At 28.3% G+C, this 19,733-nt stretch overlaps 1 protein-coding gene across 2 annotated transcripts in view; it reads left to right on the top strand.

Moving 5' to 3' along the window:
• The window catches only part of LOC107448563 (uncharacterized), a 181,557-nt gene that overhangs the window by 22,898 nt on the left and 138,926 nt on the right, over positions 1–19,733 (top strand). For both annotated transcript variants that reach the window (XM_043048708.2, XM_043048709.2), the window contains exons 4-9: positions 650–862; positions 3,046–3,185; positions 7,957–8,094; positions 13,891–14,017; positions 17,980–18,140; positions 18,938–19,036. In XM_043048708.2, coding sequence (XP_042904642.1) covers positions 650–862; positions 3,046–3,185; positions 7,957–8,094; positions 13,891–14,017; positions 17,980–18,140; positions 18,938–19,036 — 878 coding nt within the window. The remainder of the gene's footprint in view (positions 1–649; positions 863–3,045; positions 3,186–7,956; positions 8,095–13,890; positions 14,018–17,979; positions 18,141–18,937; positions 19,037–19,733) is intronic.

The raw sequence follows: 19,733 nt of genomic DNA, 5'->3' as shown, positions 1-19,733 counted from the left end.
TATGGATAAACGAATTTTATACTTGTGGGCAAAATGTTTTCAATTCGTTTAAAAAATTCTCGAGATATGGTGAAATACGAAAAGAGTAAAATTAACATTAAGGTGTTCAAATTTAGACCACTCTCCTGATCGTACGATTGGGACCATATTTCCCAGATTTGCGACTACCCCTACATTTTGAGGATCAAAAATCCTTATCAGAAGAAAAAAAGGGTATATTTACTCAGAGAAAGTACGTTTTTGTATCTGATTTCGTAACAAAAATATCGTCAGCACTTATCAATTAGCGTATTTGAGATCACTCTCTTAAACCTTTAAGACTGAGTCCTAAAACGCGAAGACCCGATCATTAGATCAAAAATTATTCAGGGTTGTCCGTTTTTTTTTTGGTGCAGTGTACATTAAGAGATGCAAATAAATATTTAAAAATATTTATATAAATAAATGAAAAGAAACATTGTTTACCTTTTGTTTCTGCCTTGAGATTTCATTCGTTAAAAAAATTCATGTATAGTGCAACTTAGAATAAAAATGTGGTTGATTAGAATAGGAGAGGGATAAAATGATTAGAATAGTATTTTTAGATCAAATTAAAGGATCAAACATTTCAACTAGTATTTGAATTAATGCTAAAAATTAAATATTTCAGATTATGCAACCTGCTCTGTGACAAGTTCTTCAACAATACAGTTGGAGGATGAAGATAGCGGTCCAAATGGATTTCTTCAAAAAGTACTGGATGTTACAAAAAAACCCAACGAATTCTTTCTTGCAGATTCCGGAGTAAACAATGGCGTATTCTCAAAGAAATGGGAAGGATGTTTTGTAAACCCAAAAATAAACGTTTCAATTCGTTTCTCTGGTAAATGATTTTATTTTTGGTAATGACAGTTAATGATTTTATAGATTAATATAAAGTAGTTTTATTTGAATTATTTATCCGGATTGTAGTAGGCTTATATTAACGACTTCATTATTCGTTTGCTATATTTTAGTCATTCAGTTCAAGCTTTAGATGTGAGTGCAAAAATTGCAATTAATTTTAAGATCAGTTTTTGAATTGTTTTCATAATAATACAAAATATATTTATTTTAATGTATTAGCTAATGTATTAGCTGTTAATGTATTGGTTAATGTATACCAAATTCTAATGTATTAGCTGTTGTAGTCTGGTTTAGAATTTCAAATTTAACAGATAGTTTAGCAAAATCTTCAATAGTTGAAAGTCAGAATATCTAGTTTTGGTGGCGTAATAGTAAAAGCGTTGCTCACACCACCAGTGAAAATCTGGGGATGAGTTCTATCCTACCTGCTAACCAAGCCAGCGTGTATCAACATCTCTTAGAAGTCTCAGCACCGATCAACTTAGTATTTCGACATCACGAATATAAGCAGCAGGGGGTTAAACACGAATGATGTTACTAAGCTCGTGCTACTAAACTGCGCAGTGGAGTTAATACGAAAGATGCCACTACATTTGGATTATTAAAGGATCGGACTTTTCACTTATGGTATTTTTCACTCCTACTCGTGCGGAGACCTTCTCTCTTTTTGGACGTGTTGCGTGTATGCTCATCAGGGTTAACGCTAAATCCATTGCGACTGAGCGTCCTCTCATGCGTTGTATAAATTTGGAGAGAGGTGTAGCAGTTCTGTTACTATCCTCGTCCCCTGACAGGGGTAAATATTATTTGGAATTTCTGTCATGACTTTTAAAAGAAAAATCTCTGAAAAAGGGAGTTACAGGTTGAGTCTTGTTAGGGTGCTGTGTATCAAGTTAGGGTGTATCTAGTATCAAAAGGTCATGTCTAGAATGTTTGAAACTAACTTAGTAAAATTTTAGGAAATGCTATAATACTGGGTTTCATGTTAGGGCTTTGTATCAACTGTAATAATTCTTTAAATAAAATTCAATATGCATTTAAATAAACTTAACAAACATTTTAAATAAACTTTCTATACAATTTAAATATACTTAATGCTTTTGTAATTAAAAGTCTAAAGTTTAGAGTTTTTAAGGGAAGAATTTAAAGTCTGCAGCTGTTTACATAAGTTTTTATTGTTTGTTATTGTCACACACTCATCATACAATATATATATATATATATATATATATATATATATANCGATGCATGTATATGGGTTAGTCATTGAAAAAAATCGTATGTACATTATATGTATGTATGTATTCAAAGAAAACGTGTATGAGCCTGTGAAAATACACGAGAAAGTGATGGAAAAATTGGACTTTTTTATACTAAGAAATGAAAATTTACTGTAGTTAAATGCAAGAATAGCTCATTAAAATTTGAAATGCCAGGAAATAAACGTAATATTACAGTATTTCGATTTTTTTCGTGTGTATGGTATAGCTTTTGATCGAGAAAAACAATTTTGTCTTTTTACTTTATTTGCAATTTAAAGAGAGTGTGCCATAGATTTATTATACAATTTCTCTACGTCATTATTTGCATTTGACAGTATAAATTATTAAAAAAATAACAAATATATTATAACTATGTTCGTATAAATTCAAAAGGAACGTATAAATCTATTTAGAAATATCTGAGAACATGCTAAAAAACTTTTCTTCTGATTCATAATATAAAATATTCTGATTCATAATCATAATTTTGTTTAAAAAATACTAATTTTTTTTAAAACTATTAAATCTAACAGCATAGTTTTGGAAAATCCTCTGGTTTGGCCTGCCAAATTAAGCTTCACATTTTCGAACTGAAAAAATTTCACTTGCTGTGATTAAAAACTGATTTTGATTAAAACTGACAAAATATTATGAGTTCTTTTATACTAGGCATTCTAAGTTAGAATTTTTTTTTAATGTGAAGCTATAAATCTTAACAAATTTTATTTTTTATATTGTTTTTCTACTTCAATTTAATAAGAATTAGATATAAATTATTGTGCATATTGTACCTTGGTATTTTAAATCTAATTAACCAATAACAATTTTTTAAGCAGTTCTCTTGTTTTTATTTTTTTAACCTAAGATCTTAGATATAAATGGAGTTTTTGTATTTCAGAAGTTGACTGGAAAAATCCTGGAAACGATACAAAAAATAAAAGACTACCTGTTAGTATGGAAGCTCAAATCGACGGTGATTTTGTTACTGGTTTAATAGACAATCTTCAAGCAAGTATGCCTGATGATATATACTTCCAGGTAATTTTCAGAATTAAATTATGTCTCATTCTTAGGGTCGGCATGTATTTACTCCTAATTTTTCTTCTCTAAAAATATCCTACATGAATAACTATTTTATAAATATCCTATATGTAAATAATTTTTACTATATATATATATATAATGTTATATAAAGCTTAACGTTTGCTCTAGAACAGGTCAATGCATTAAAATTTTATCAAGTTAAATGTATTACATTTTTATTCTTCCAAAATTTTAAATCGGAAATTTATACATGTTAAAATTTTACATTCTCTTAGCAAAATTTTTATATCTTTCAGAAAAATAATAAACTACATTTGTATAGCAATCATGAATGACATATATTTGATTGAATTCAATATTTTGAAATTCATCTTCGCTGCAATGCGTATATGTTATCGATTTTGAAGGCAAAATTAATTTAGGTGAAATTAAAATTTCTACAAGCTTTCATTCCTCTTCTTCTTTTAAGGCACTACTGCCCGTTACAAGCCTGGGTCTTCAAAAGTAGTCTCTGCCATTTGGTTATCCAATTTCCCTTATTTACTAAATGAAAATTTTTCTCCACCGACTCAAATAACTTAATTGGTGATCTTTTTTGTTTTTTCTTTCTCACTAGATTGGTCAAAGTGAGCTTTTTTTGCAGAGTTTGTATTATCAAATCGGAAAAACTACCTACGCAAGACTGCAATAATTGCCGAAATTGTCCTTCAAAATTCTTTTGAAGAAAGGCAGATGCTTTTTGTGTTTATTTCAGACGTGCAAAAAAATGACATAATGGGTTAACAATAAAAACATGCAAAATAAGTGTTAGAAAAATATTCCCTTATGTGAAATATACATGAAAAAAACTTTAAAATCTCAGCAAATAATAAAAAAAACAAAAAAAACAAGAATATTTTTTGATTTTGGAGTAAATGTTACTAAATTTTTTATGCTAGCTTAAACGCGCGAGATATTTTCCTTTGTATCTTTAAACAATGAATTTATTTACTTTTCATTCCACATCGGAATTAAGCAATTTCTTAGATGTACTTAATTTGCTTAAAAGTATTTTATTTTTATGTATTTTGGATAGAATTTCAACGATTTCACTGGATTAAATAAAAGCTCAAAACTTCCTCTCGTAGAAGCTTTTTATTATTCACGGCTTAAAACGCAATGATTTACTGTATCTAAGAATCGGGCATTAAACGCCAACTTTTCATTCTAAGAGACTTGCCTTCTCTTAGACTTCATCTGCATACCTCTGGTGTATTATGGAGTTTTTATTCATCTTCTTCGGCGCAGGATAAGGCAACGAATAAATTGTAAAGTGGAGAATATATTAAGATCTCCAGGTTTCATCTTGCTCATTTTTGTTTATATTTTAAGAACCGTCTTCAGTTCCATATTTATTTCAATACCGCATTAGTAAACATCAATAGATAAATTAATTTGGAAATTTTAAGTATCGCAAAAAATGTTTTTAGTCTTTTAAATTGTGCGTTTCATTTTTTAAATATTTTTAATTTGTTAGTTTAGATTCAATGAATATTGTGTAGAATAAAGATTTTAAAATATTAATCTACATTTTTATTTCCTTATGTTAAATTTTAACGAAATAGGTGATATCATTTATTGAAAGAAAACACTAATAATTAAGATCAAAAGGATAAAACTTCTTTGAAAAAAACGCGCTAAGAAGCAGCAGAAATTTCAGAAAAAAGTAATGGCTACCGGGTAAAAGTAATTTAATGGCTACCGGGGCCGGTACCCCCTGAAGACGTCGGCTTCGGTGGTCATATTTTTATTTTAATTTTATTTCATTTGTTTTGTAGTGATATCATTTATGTTACTTTTTGAAATTCAGTTCTTAAAATAGTTTTTAGTGTTTTGTATAGTATAAAGTATGGTATGAGATTCACATTGTTTGTATGTATATGTATGTAAGTATGTATGTTTATGTATAAAAACGATGCATGTATATGGGTCTATGAATGTATGTATATGAGTTATTTACTATTTACATATAATCGTTAGTCACAAGTATCTAAACAATAAATTTAATTCAACATCTTCGGCATAGGATAAGGCAATGAATAAATTGCAAAGTGGAGAATATATAAAGATCTCTAGGCTTCAATTTACTCATCTTTGTTTTTATTTTAAAAACCGACTTCAGTTCCATATTTATTTCAATACCGCATTAGTAAACAGCAATAGATAAATTACTTTCGTAGATTTAAATGTCACAAAAAACTTGATGCTCTAAACGGTTAAGTTTTATTTCTGAAATACTTTTAAGTTGTTATTACAGATTCAATGAATATTGTGCGGAATAAAGATTTTAAATTATTAATCTAAATTTTTATTTCCTTCTGTTTAATTTTCACAAAATAGGACTGTTTGATGTCATTAATGTAACTTTCTTGATTCAGTTCTTAAAATAGTTTTTAGTTTTTTGTAAAGTTTAAAATATGGTATGGGACTCACACAGTTTGCATGCATCTGTATGTACGTATGTAAGTTTATGTATAAACGATGTATGTATGTATATGAAGCTATGCATTCATGTATATGAGTCTATGTCAGGGATTTATTTATTAAGTGTAGACGATATTTTTAGTTACGAAATCAGACACAAAAACGGACTTTCTTTGAATAAACATACCTTTTTTTCGTTGGATTAGGCTTTTGATCCCCAATATATAGGGGGTAGCCTCAATATTTTGGTCAGGAGAGTGTTCCAAAGTTTGAACCCCTTAAAGTTAGTTTTACTTTTTGCGTATTTCACTATATCTCGATAACTTTTTAGTGAATTGAAAAACCTTTGCCTACAAGCGTAAAATTCGTTTATCCAGAGATAATTAAATGCAAAATAAAACTTTTAGTAAATATTTATTATTTTTCATTATTTTATTTAATAATAAACGAAACAAATAATGTAATTTTAAATGGCCAAATACAAAGTTTTATCCTAATCAATCGAATAGTTCTGGAAAAAATCAAATTTTTAAAAAGGCATATGTTTAAAATTCGATTTCTCAGAATCAATTCTACCGATTTCGCTCAAATTTTGTATTTTTCCATTTAAAATATTACATTCTTTGAAATGATGTAAAAATTTGTTTACCTTACAGTTGAATATCATTATATAAAATAATAAATATTTACTAAAAGTTATATTTTGCATGAAATTATCTTGGGATAAATGAATTTTAAATTGTATGCAAAATTTTTTCAATTCACTTAAAAAGTTCTCAAAATATGGTGTATAAAGTAAAATTAGCATTGAGATGTCCAAACTTTGAACTTCTCTACTCACCAAACTATTGGTAACATATTTCCCAGATTGCGGCTACCTCTATATTGCGGGGGTCAGAAATCCAAATACATAAAAAAGAAAGGTATGTCTATTCAGAGAAAGTACATTTTTGTGCCTGATTTCGTAATTTAAAATATCGTACGGACTAATTAATTAGTATACTTGAAGTCACTTCTTCAAATTATTAATATTAAGTCCTAGAACATAAAGATCGGATCATTTGATCAAAAGTTATTCGTTTCTTATTTTGTCACTGTGTGGATGTATGTTCATGTATAAATGATGTATGTATGTATATGAGTGGATGTATGCATGCGCATGAGTCTATGCATGTATGTATATGAGTAATGTTCTATAGTACATAAACAATAGTCACAAGTATCTAAAACGTAAATTTCTGTTAGACTAAATAGTATCAGACTGTTTTCTTTAACCCTGGATATTTCTAAATGTGTTTTTTCTTAAAATTCCCTATTTTGTTTAGATAAAAATAGCATGATGTCATTCTTATTATTTTAAATTTCTCTTCCTACCATATCATTCAGTCCATATACCATATCATTCTACCATATCATAATTAAAAGATATTCATTTTTAATTGGTATACATTTACCATGATTTTTTTAAATATGCAAGTTTTTTTTAAAATTTATTAATTTATTTCTTAAACATTCTGTTCATTTTATTAACTGCCATCTAAACGTTAATCATTCGAAAAAGTTTATTATTATCAGCGCGAAAACTACTATACAAAGGATAATAAAGAGAATTTTATTTACTATGCAATTTAAAATCGAAAATATTCAGCGGACGCAAATTTTGGAGAACCAATTACTTAGGAAACCCAATAATATTTGGAAATTGTGATGCTTAAAAGTGACAGTGGGTGTGAAACTGTTATTGTAAAAATGATTTTTTATTGTTTAGTTTTCCGTATATTCGCTGTTTTATTTTAAAAATGTATATGCATTTTTTGAAAGATTGTAAATTTTGAAAGGTTTATACTTTATAAAATGCCGGCACTTAGTATCCGTAAAATCCATTTCATCGTAAAATATTATACAAATAATTTTTATAGTATTTATTAAATTAGAATGATTCAGCGAGTATACGGTAATATTTACAGTAAAAATTTCAGTACATCACATTTTTTGTTTCGTAAAAATGGATTTTATGGTAAAAATAACCTGTATCCTGAGTGCCGTTTTTATTGTACTTCGATCCGGAATTTTTCGCTGTGTTCTGAACGCGTTTACAAGGCATATTTAAAACATTTTGATCTCTTGTATTTCACCAGGAGTTTGTTTCGACTTATATGGTTGAATTATGAATAAAAGTGAACGTAAAAATATTTAAATTTTTTCTCCTTAAAAAAACTCAAATTAGAAATATTAATTTGTGTAAATATTTACTCTTTGTAAAGGTGAATATCTTAATAAATCTATTAATTTTAATTTACAGCCACCAGCAGATGTATATTGCCCAGGCTTCAGAGAGGATGTGAAACCACCCGAGTTTCCAGATTTTTTTTCATATGACGGCGAATTGATGATGTTTGAAACTAGAACCGAAGTTATTCCTTTTGTCTCTCATCGTTCAGTATGTATTTTTAAATTAGTTTATGTTGATATCAATTTCAATATTGGTTAAATATTAAAAAAAAATCTTAAAATATAATGAGAATAATATTGAAATCTTCACAAATAACTATAATAATATTGAAAAATTTGGAATTAAAATTAAGATAGTGGAATTAATATTAAGAATTATAATTAATGTTATCAAATAACGTTATATCCATAGTAAAGGGCAATAGATTATATTAGATTTACGGTTAAGAGTCAAAATGGTTTGTTATTCTCTTTGTTAATAAAGCTTTGATGAAAATAAGCTTATAAACTTATACTGGTGCACACATTGTACCGTAAAAAACTGCACGAAAATACAAAATTTTAGTACTTAGTTATTTTTTAGTACTTAGCTATTTCTTCGCTTAAACCTATGGGTTCAAACATTTTAAAGTACACTGAGAAAGAAAGTATACTCAAAACTACCAGAATATGGTAAATTTTGACGTGTTTTTGGACTTATGTGCACACCAAAAGGCCTAGTAATTTTTACAGAAGCTCTTTTTAATGATCTTGTTAAAATGAACAATAAAATATTGTTTAATAGCGTGTGATAAATTTTGACAACGGAAGTAAAATTTGTTAATTTTATTATGAGACCTTAGAGTCTGGTATAGAAACCATTTATTCGGTCAAATTTGTTTTTCAGTTATGCATTTTTTAATAAATGTTGGTAAAAGAAACTATAGTTTTGAAAACCAGAATTTCAGTGAATCGTTACTACATGACAAATACATAATGATTTTAATACCGTATATATTGGTTTTATTAACCAGAATTGAGTATTTTTTCTGAATTGCTATTACCGTTCAGAACGGACATTTTACCAGGACATTTTACCGTATGCTAAAGAAACTTTTTGGAGCTAAAAAAATCTTCCCGTTTTCCAATGTCCTGTACAGTCTTTAAGCAAATTTTAAGGAATTTCGGCTCAAGTTTTTAAAAAATTTCGATTTAGCATTTTAAATAATTTGCATCTCTAGAAGTGTTATTGCATCATTATTTAATACGTCTCTGACAACGTTATTGTTTCAAAATATGAGCACATGATTTAGATTCCGATTTGCATTTTTCCATAAAATAAATTTAAAACATCCTATAAATGATAAACTTAACTTCTCAAGTAATTTAATCCAAGTAAATAAGTTTAAACCCTTAGAGTTTTCCTATTTGGACCATGTCATACCAGAAGAATTAATTTTGCTCCCTGAATAGGCGGCATTATTTGTTTTGCCAGGACATTAAGTTTTTCAGCAAATTGGAAGTATTGAAATTAGCTAGCTTTTACGATCGTTGCAGAAAATTTAGAAATATAAACTTTATTTCTGTGACACGAAAGAATCTTTTTTCTAATAGAAAGTAAAATTTATGTCTTTAAAAGGCTAGACTTTTTGTCTGGGAATTGAGTGGTATGTAAGGAACGTAAAAAAGTGCTACAAAACAGTAAGAAAGTCGATGCATAAAATAAAATACAGCGTAAATAGTACCAGCTTAAGGTATTCTTCTAAGTTTACGATGTACACATTCCTAGACGAGTGAAGAAAAAAAGAAAGGCTGCTTTTATGTCCTAAGATAAAAGTTTGTTTTCAAAACTAAAATAGAAATTTTGCTTTTGTTACTTCTTTTTGAATATCCAACTGTGAATTGCGTCTTCTAAAATGAAAAAAAAACCTAAAAAAAGGGAATTGACAAAATTTGTTTTTGTTGAAAACTTTCTTAGTGCAATTTTAGATCAACCCTCTAAAAGATTATTTCTTTTCGGAAAAAATGTTATTTTCGTTTTGAAGGGTATATATAATACACAATATTAAACTTAAATGGGTGCAAAGATTTATGGCTAAATAATTTCTAATGATAAACCTATTAATTATATAAAAAATCTGAAAAATTGCATTGAAAAGTCGTTTTTTAAAACAAAAAGTTTTATTCTTACCTTTGAATATCTTGCTATTAATTAAATGTCTAGTTTCATATAACGATCTGTTTAATGATAGCTTTCAAGTAATTTGCAGTTAAAGCGTTAAAATGTACCAGCTGCTTTATTTATCTCTCCATTTTATGCTTCAGTTTTTCTTTACATCCGTGTTAGTTAAATATTTTGAAAAGTTTAAATTTTTTTTTTGTATAAACGAAACGTTCCGTACCCGATTATTTTCCGTATAAACGTATTACTTACCCCTTTTTGTAAGCAAAAGTATAGAAAGAGGAAAAGAAAAAAAATAATGGTGTCTAACTGCAAACATTTTGTGTAAGAAAAACTTGGGATTGGGAGTATCATATATATATATATATATACACTAAAAATACTTTTTTTTTCTCCAATGCCCACCTGTGTNATATATATATACTAGCGTGCCATGGTCTAAATTGTTTGGTTAAAAGAGCGATTTAAAATTTGAAAGCTTTAGATGTCATTTTTTGCTTTTTGCGTATTTCGCCATATCTTTCACACAATTATATATATATTTTTTTTATCCAAAGATAAATTCAAAGCAAAAATAGCTTGCAGTAAATATTTATTATTTTTTTATCATTTAATATTAATATATTCGAAAACTTTTGAATTGTGAGTTATACATATTGTTACATAATTTTATACAATATAATTTTGCATGGCAATATTCAAAATTTGAGCAAAATTGGTAAAGCAGTTCCAGTGAAATTGAATTTTGAAAAGTCGTATTTTTAAATTTCAATTTAGCAATTCTGCATTATTCGACCGATTTCGTTCAAATTTTGAATTTTGCCACTTAAAATTGCCTTTATTAAAATGATGTAAAAAATTGTATAAATTATTATCCAAATAGTTTTCGACTATTATTTAGCAAAAAAATAAATAAATAAATAAATAAATATTTAGTAAAAGCTGTATTTTGCCTGTAATTATCTTTGATTAAAGGAATTTTATAAATGTGCGCAAAATTTTTTCAATCCGTTTAAAAAGTTCAAGATAGGGTGAAATTTGCAGAAATTAATATTAACATGAAGGGTGTCCAAACTTTGGTCTGCTTTCCGGACCAAACAATTGGGATATTTCCCAGATTGCGGTTATTTCCCATGTTACGATGATCAGAAATCCGAATCCATCATAAAGAAAGTATGTTTATTCAGAGAAAATGCGTTTTTGCGTCTAATTTCATAACTTAAAATAATGTCTGCATTAATTAATTAGCATATGCGAGATCACCCTTCGAGCTATTAAGATTGAGTCATAAAACGTGACGATCCAATCATTAGATCAAAAGTTATTTAGGGGGGTTATTCTTCCAGTAGGGTTATTCGCTGTACAACTATGGTGATTAGAGTATCCTACTATGTACCACCTGACTTAAATTGATTCGAATCCTGCAGACAACCAATCAGCGTCTCTCTCACAGACGTATGAACTACGTATGAAAGTGTAATGCGGTTTTTTCAATCAGACAAAATGTAAAGAAAAATTCTGAGTAATAAGTAACATAAATATTCTATTTGTCTAAACTAGTTCCTATTTTCATACATACACTGAAAATAATTTGCTTTCTTCTTTAAAATAACTCAGTTTTATATTACGGTATGGAAATGGCATTTCTGGAGAAAAAAAAACTCATAATTCTGGTTAATAAAACCGAAATGTGTGGTATTTAAACCATTGATTTAGCAATTGCCCTGTTCATATGATAACGGTTTGTCTGAAATTCAGGTTTTCAAAATTAAGAATTGAAAAGTGAATTTAAGCAAATAAGTGGTTTTTATGCCATGTTCTAATGCGTCATGAGAAAAATCGCCAAATTTTGTCATATTTCTCAAACTTTATTACATATCATAAAATAATATTTTATTCTTAATTTTATCGAAATCATTACCAAAGTGATTACTGAGATTTTTGTTGTTTACATAGAGCCAGTAACACGATGAAGTTCGGCATATTTTACTAGTTTTGATAATACTTTTTATTTCGGTGGGAATAAGTACATCAAAATAATACAGAATTTCGTATTTTCGTAAGTGTAGTGCATTTTTGTACTTGAAATGGCTCATGACTGATTTAGATTGAAAAATCAACAGAACTAGTGACTTGTTAAGAACAAAACATTGAAAATTTTTCTGTCGACTTTATTTTATTTAGAAAAAAATATAATTTAATAAGCTGAAAACAGCACAAAAATGAGTTACTTTATAAAATTTTGTTTCGTAATGAATTTATTAATGCGTGTATTCTTACCTAATAAATATCTCACGGCCAAAGGTTTAAAATATTAGCTCGCTATTTTAAGTTAAATAAATTAAAGTGCTTCCCTTTTCATGCTTGGCGAAAGGTTTAAGAATCGATAAGTTAATCTGTTTATATTCTACTTATCTAAGCAATCTAAATTAATTTATACATCTTATTGAATTACTGATACTTCCAAGGTTCTAGATTAAAGCTACTGAAATCGCCATCAGTTTATTGAGGGAAAACTGTTTTGAAAATTAATAAAATTATATTCTAATCCTAAAGAACATATATTCAAACTTAATTTATTAAATTTAAAAACTTTTATTTGTTTATGATTCTGTGAAATCTATATACTTAAGAGTAAGAAAAACATGTTTTCGGAAAATTATATATAAATAAATAAATATATATATATATATACACCGAAGAGCCATTACATTATGACCAACCTGCTAATAACATGTAGGACCACCTTTAGCCTTTAAAACTGCTAGCACCCGCCGTTGCATTGATTCCACAAGGTGCTGATAGGTAGTCTGAGGTATCTGGTACCAAGCACTCACCAACGGGTCTTGCAATTCCGTCACATTGCGAGAGGTTAGCGTGGCAGCACGAATTTGGTTTTCCAAGTAGGGCCACAAATGCTTTATTGGATTAAGGTCAGATGAATTTGGGGGCCAAGACATGACTTGAAAGTCACTGGAATGTTCCTCGAACCAATCTATGGCGAATCGACCTTTATGACATGTTGCATTATCCTGTTGGTAAACACCATCCCCCGCAGGAAAAACTGTTGCTATGAATGGATGAACCTGGTCTGCAACTATGCTCAAGTAGCTTACAGGCGTCAGGGATTGTTCTTTGAGGATTATGGATCCTAATGTGCCCCATGAAAACATTGTTCCTGGGCGAGAAACCATGAAAACCTGGGCGAGCCCATTGTTATAGATGGAGGGTGGCCATAATGTAATTGTTCTTCGGTGTATATATATAATTATATATATATATATATATGCATGGAGAAACTATAAATTAAATATCAGAATATCAGGCAATCGTGAATAATTGAAATATCATCTAAACACAACACAAAAGAAAAATATCCACAAAATATATAGTACAAAAAAGCTCGAAAGCTTGCTCATATGTGAATGTATATATGTATAAAACTCGGAAAGACGAACATAATATGCTGTAGACATTTGCTATGAAACTAGATATTATAAGATATTTGATATAGAGTACTAAATGTTGAACAGAGAAACTAAATTTGCCATTCGATTTGGAAGGGCTTCATGTCTAGATCTGTGAAATGAAACAAAATTTATGAAACAAATGAAACAAAACCTATGATACAAACAATCAGAAAATATAATTTTTGAAAAGCAATTAGTTATTCAAATAATATCAAAGCCTAGTGATAATGTCCCGTTGAATTTTAAGTAGGAGAAAAATATGAACTAGAACAAGATTTATGTAAAGTGCAGTGTGTTTCTGAATTAAAATATGCATGAGTAAATTAAAATATGTATGAGTAAATTAAAATAACTATTTATTCTCTTCTTACAGGTTTATTATGACTACCCAGCCGGAATCTCCAGAGTTGATTACCACGATCCTCTAAGTGAAATTGAAGATTCTGCAGAAGACAAAGTAGTAGCAAAAGGCATTTCTGTAATACATGACTTCAATTCAAGTAAGGAAAAATGTTTTTATGTGAAATAGCTTTGCGATGAAAGTAAAAAATTTTATTTTACCCTAAGGCTTTCTTCAGTCAAATGTCAACAGATATAAAAAGAAAAAGGGTAAAGTTTTTTTTTTGAAGAAGGGATTCACTTCTTCCTATCACCTAAGGCTAGACGTTCGTCATTTTTACGACCTTATCGGATGGCCACGATGTTATTTGGTAGTGTGTTCTGCCTTCTGTAGATAGGCTTTCGCTTCAATACATTTCTCGCAACTTGACTGTTCTGTAACTCAATAATAACAGTGTTTACAAGAAATCTTTATATTTTATCATACGATGCCATTTAGTACAGAAGAGTGAGTACTTATTTTTGAGCTTGATGACATAATCTTCGTCCCCATCCATGCTCATAAAATATATCCTTTTCTTATTTTATGGTTGAGTACATTTTGAAGAGCAAGATTATTACTTTTTTTCAAATTTATTGGTGTTAAATTGCTTAATTTTATACCTTAAAATGCCTTTATTTTAAAGGATATTAGTACCAAGTTTTATCGTTGATAATATGTCTGAGAGATTGTTTCTCTAACTATTTTCTAAAGATAATAATAATAGTTTTAGATTTAGTAGTTTATAAAAATATAGTTTTTAAATTTTAAACATATTACGTATAAAAAGTTATTTAACAAGTGACTTCTTCTTATTTATTTATTGTACTAAAAATATAGTACAGTACTGGTTATATGGGGTTTTCGTAGAGTTTGTACTATTTTGTATTATTATTAAACATTTTCTTAGGCGTTCCGTGAGATTAGAATTAAATTCATGGTAGCAATTAACAACAATTACTTTTTTAACTTAGTACATGGGGAGGTTAAATATTTTTAATAAAAAGAGTGAAAAATATTGTAAATACAATTTTTTTAGAAATTATTCAGAATTTTATGTTAAAAGGAACAGATAATAAAGTTAAATCAATTGGTCACAACGTTTACCCACTAAAAATAACGAGTTTTCAACTTAATAAAAGGGTTAAATATTAAATTCAATTACTTAGAATTAATTAAAAAAACTCAAAATTCTTCCTTAGAAAGAAGATTCTTTTTTGATTATTAAATTCTGATTTAATTATTCAATTCTGATTTTAATAGAAATGTTTATTTTAAATTTTGTAAATGGTTGAAATTATTTATTTAATTTTATACAATTACTACGCAACTGCTATATAAACTCCTATGTAAAGAGCTCATGTATAAAATACAAATTTTAATTGTTAATCTGCTGTTATTGAAATTTTTTTAAATGAACACTTCACAGATTTAAAATTTAATTGACCAAAACGTTTATCTGATAAAAAATAAAGAATTTTCAACTATGCACTCATTGATGCAAATTTATTAAAATTCGGCAAACGTTTAATAATGGTATAATAAAAAGTATTTTGCTTTTAGATTCAGCCCTATAAACTGGCTAAATATTAAATTTAAATATTCAGAATAAATTAAAAAAATACGTAAAATTCTTCTTTAAAAAAAAATTTTTTTTGATACAAAAATTTCGATTTGGTTATTGAATTCCGAATTCACTAAAAATATTTATTTAAAATTATGTTATAAGTTAAAAATAATTATTTACTTTCATACATTTACTACGCAACTCATATATAAAGGTTTCAGTAATCAACGTCTTTAATATATACTTTTTTAACGTCTTTAATATAATTTTTTGTAAAAATTAATAGAAGGAAATTTAAACATTTATACACTCAAAACATTATCACAATCTGACATTTCACTACATTATTATCAATTAATAAAATTTCAGTTAATAAATTATTTAGAATTAATTTGTATATAAATTATTGTGATATTAATTAGTTAATTTTTAGTATTATTATTTAATAATAGTAATAATAATTCCAGTTTAATTGCCGGAAGGAACTCAGGTGAGATTTAAGTCGTTTATTAAAAACTCCTTCGAGAATCTTTTGGCAATGAAATTGATTTCGGTGTATTTGATATACAGCTTCTCTCAATAGTAATTTGTCAAATTTTAATAATGATTTCGTTAACTATTCTAAAAATGTATATTAAGGCCATTGATTAGGGGACATCCTGAGAAGTCTAAGGCATATAAATGTATTAATAAGTCATACATAAAAATTTTCATTTTCCATGAACTAATCAATCAATTCAGTTCATATTTTAGTTTTTTTTACATAAGATTTAATAGTTTAAAAGTATATAAAATTTGTTCACCTTACAGTGCTAAACTTTTTAAATTTTTTTCTTCACTGAAATGTTTTCAAATAAACTGTTTTCATGATTTTGGGCAAAATGCATTTTATTTAATTAAAGAATCCCGGAGATATGGCGAAATTTCTAAAAATATTGATAAATAACATTGATTTTTTAAACTTTTGACTGCCCATGCATTTTCCAAATTTAAACTATCCTTCATATTTTGAGAGTCAAGAAATGAAATCAATCATTTTTTTCCAGTTTTGAAATAGATAAAAGATTAAATGTTTTAAAACAAAATTATTTCATTAATTAGAGAGAATTATAAAATTTCAAGTAGAAAAGTTACTTCTAGAAATATCGCATAATTGTTTAACTCTGTGCAAGGCAGAAAGTTTGAATCAAAATTAAAATCCTGTCAAGAAACACCGATAGAGCTGTGGTCATCTCCCCGTTATTACAATTTTAGTGGTTATTACAACCACTTAAATTATAATAGTTTTGCTGTCGAAAATAAGTTGCCAGCTTCTATACCACTGCCCCTGAAAGGGTTAAACCAAACTGAAACTGCAATATTTAAAAATACATTTTTTTAATTATATACAAAAGAGAATAGGGCTCTGGTCCGGAGAGGCTGGGGTTCGATCCTCAATTCTGCTAAGACCCACTGAGTACGGAAGATATACGTGCTCGTAAAATTTGATGAATCGAAAGTCCTGTGGTTGATCGCAGGAAACAAGGATCTGGTACAAGGATCTGGAGAAAATTTCTCCTTCAGATATACGTCTAAATTGAGGAAATGGTCACATGAATGATTGTATCCATATATATGAGGGGTTTTGAGCAATGACGCACTTTCATCCTTGCGGTGATCTTTTGTCAAACAAAAGTCGCATCTTCCTGACTTAATTCGCAAAAGGCAAATGGCTGAAGAGCTTGGCTTGACCAAGCGTCATTAGAAGCAGCAGAATCTCAAAAAGGATTTTTTAAACTATTTCAACATACTCATGATTGAAACAATCTGGTTAAAAATGCAGAGTGGTTAAAATTAAACTGAAGGTACTAAGAGGCTCCGAGCCCCTGTCGCTTTGAGAGGATTGGTATTAAACTTCGAGAATTTATCAATTAGATCATGGTGACCCCATGATCTAATGCCATTAAAATTAAATAATTAGAATTTTCATCAATAGATAGCGCTATAGTGCTAAACCTATATGCAAATTCATACTTGCACCCGTAAATGCCTAATGTTGACCAACTGAATGAGTTTCTTTTATTCGTTGAATTTTGAGCTGCTATCTTTCTTATTACTGCATTACAGCACCACCTAATGGTGAAATTTAAAACCATTTTCTTCAATGAAAATCTCGGTCTCATTATTTAAATAGAATATATTTGAAGTTTAACTTGGATCCGTTAAGTTGAACCGGAGCGAGGAGCCTTTGAATACCGATAGTTTAATTTTAACCACTTATTAATTTGCCAACAATTAAAGAAAGATAGCGCATATTTAGTGCAAAAATAGCAATTTTATAAAATCTGTTACTTTTTATGTCAAACGTTTTCTTGAAATGGAACGTAGTCGGTGATTTACACTTACGGTGCTTCTCTTGTCTGAGTTTGGAGAAAACAAGTTTAAATTCTTCTTTGAAATGTTTGGTCATTTTGTTTGTAAAAGCTTTATAATGTAACAAACACGTCGAGATGCTGACTTATTTAATGTTATTGTAGGAATTCAATATAGTTTTATGTTACCAACTTGGCAATGTGAAGTAGAAGAATTTGAAACTACAGCAGAGATTGTTGAAGAAAAGGAAACTAAGGAAACGGCTATGATAACTGCAAAACAATATTTTGCTCTTGATGTGAAAAAAATATCATACAATGGTCAAGTAAGACAAATTTTTTCTTTACTTAGCAGATAAAGGGGTTTCAAAAACTGTCAAGCACACAGAATAATCCAAATATTTCAAGAAATATTCCTCAGATCAAAACTAAAAATGGGAAAAAAATACACACGTGAAAAATTCGTAAAAGATGCATTCAACGATGCAAAACTTGAAACCGAATCTCACCCCGAGTATAGGATAACTTAAAAATCTTTAGCAAGAACCTCTAATTTATATTGCAGAATTGGATTTTCCAGATAAAGATTCTTAATTTGACTTTCAGTTTGTAGCATTTTGTCAGGTTGTTGCATATGAGGAGTCTCATGTAAAATTATATTGAATTTAAAACTCAAAATTTCTATGAAAACACACAAAGAAAAGATTCACAGAACCCAGTAATTTTATAGAAATTAAGTAAGTAAAATTTTGTAAATTACTTCTTAAGACATTCTGCAATAATTTAGACATTAAACCTTTTCTGACTGTGAAATGCACCGGAACACTAGGCTAGAGTGTAAGTCGATCAGACATATAAGTAAATATAGGGAAATCAAACCCCAGTCGAAGCTACGATAGATAATATTTTAATAATATGAAGTAAAAACCAGAGAAGAGGTCAGTATTTATTTATGAAAGTTTTTTTAATGATAGCCTGTATTCTCACACTCAAATGGAAAGAGCTATAAAAATTTTAATTTTTTTCATTATGTTGTTTTTAAGTAATCTTATTAAGGTCATTTACAAAAAACAATGTTTTGTTGGAAAAATTTATTTTATATAATATTGTTTCATTGTTTCAGTTCATGCATCGTGGTTATTTGGCTGATGTTTTTACAGCAACGGTACAGCATTTTGACGGATCGGATGGAAAAAACATTTACTCCTGGTTTTTCTCTTCTGTGAGTATATAGATTTGATACTTTTTATTATAGAAGGAAATTTCTAAAAGAAAAATGACCACGTCCTTACATAAAACTAGTCGTTCATGCATAAAACTAGTCGCCTTCGGTGTAAATTTGACCGTTCCTCCAAACTCATCACTTGGTGGAAACTTTTTAATCCCACCGCCTCTAGCATAGATAGATTCAATAGATAGATAGATACTTTTATGTTTAAGAACTAATTTTATTGAATCTAGATAGATTCAGTAATTTTAGTTTTCAAACATAGAAGTATACCTAACGTGCAATTTGAACTTTCTATAATTCAGTCGTAAAGTTCTATTATTAAAACATTTTTTTGAAATATTCCGATATGTTCATTTTGTGAATTGAGAAAATACTCACTAAATCAAATGAAAAGAGCGGCAAAAATTTATTGAAAGACTTAAGGGAATGCTGAGTGAAATTTTACGACAATTTTATAAAGCTTGTTGAATGTATGTTTTTTTTAAGTAATCGGTATATTTTGTGTTACACAGCCATAGCGCACTAACGCATTCATGTTATGAGAATAAGTAGACACATGTTGTCAAATCTCTGTATCACAAGATCGAAGGGAGACACTAAAAGTTTTGTGATATCGAAAAACGAATATTTTAATCAAATATTTTTAACAACTTACTTAATGTTTATTTCAAAAACAGTTTCTTCAAAC

Source organism: Parasteatoda tepidariorum, chromosome X1 (genome assembly GCF_043381705.1).
Source record: "Parasteatoda tepidariorum isolate YZ-2023 chromosome X1, CAS_Ptep_4.0, whole genome shotgun sequence".
Lineage (NCBI taxonomy): Eukaryota > Metazoa > Arthropoda > Arachnida > Araneae > Theridiidae > Parasteatoda > Parasteatoda tepidariorum.
Note: the sequence above shows the minus strand (reverse complement) of the source record. Positions and strands in the feature narration are given on the sequence as shown.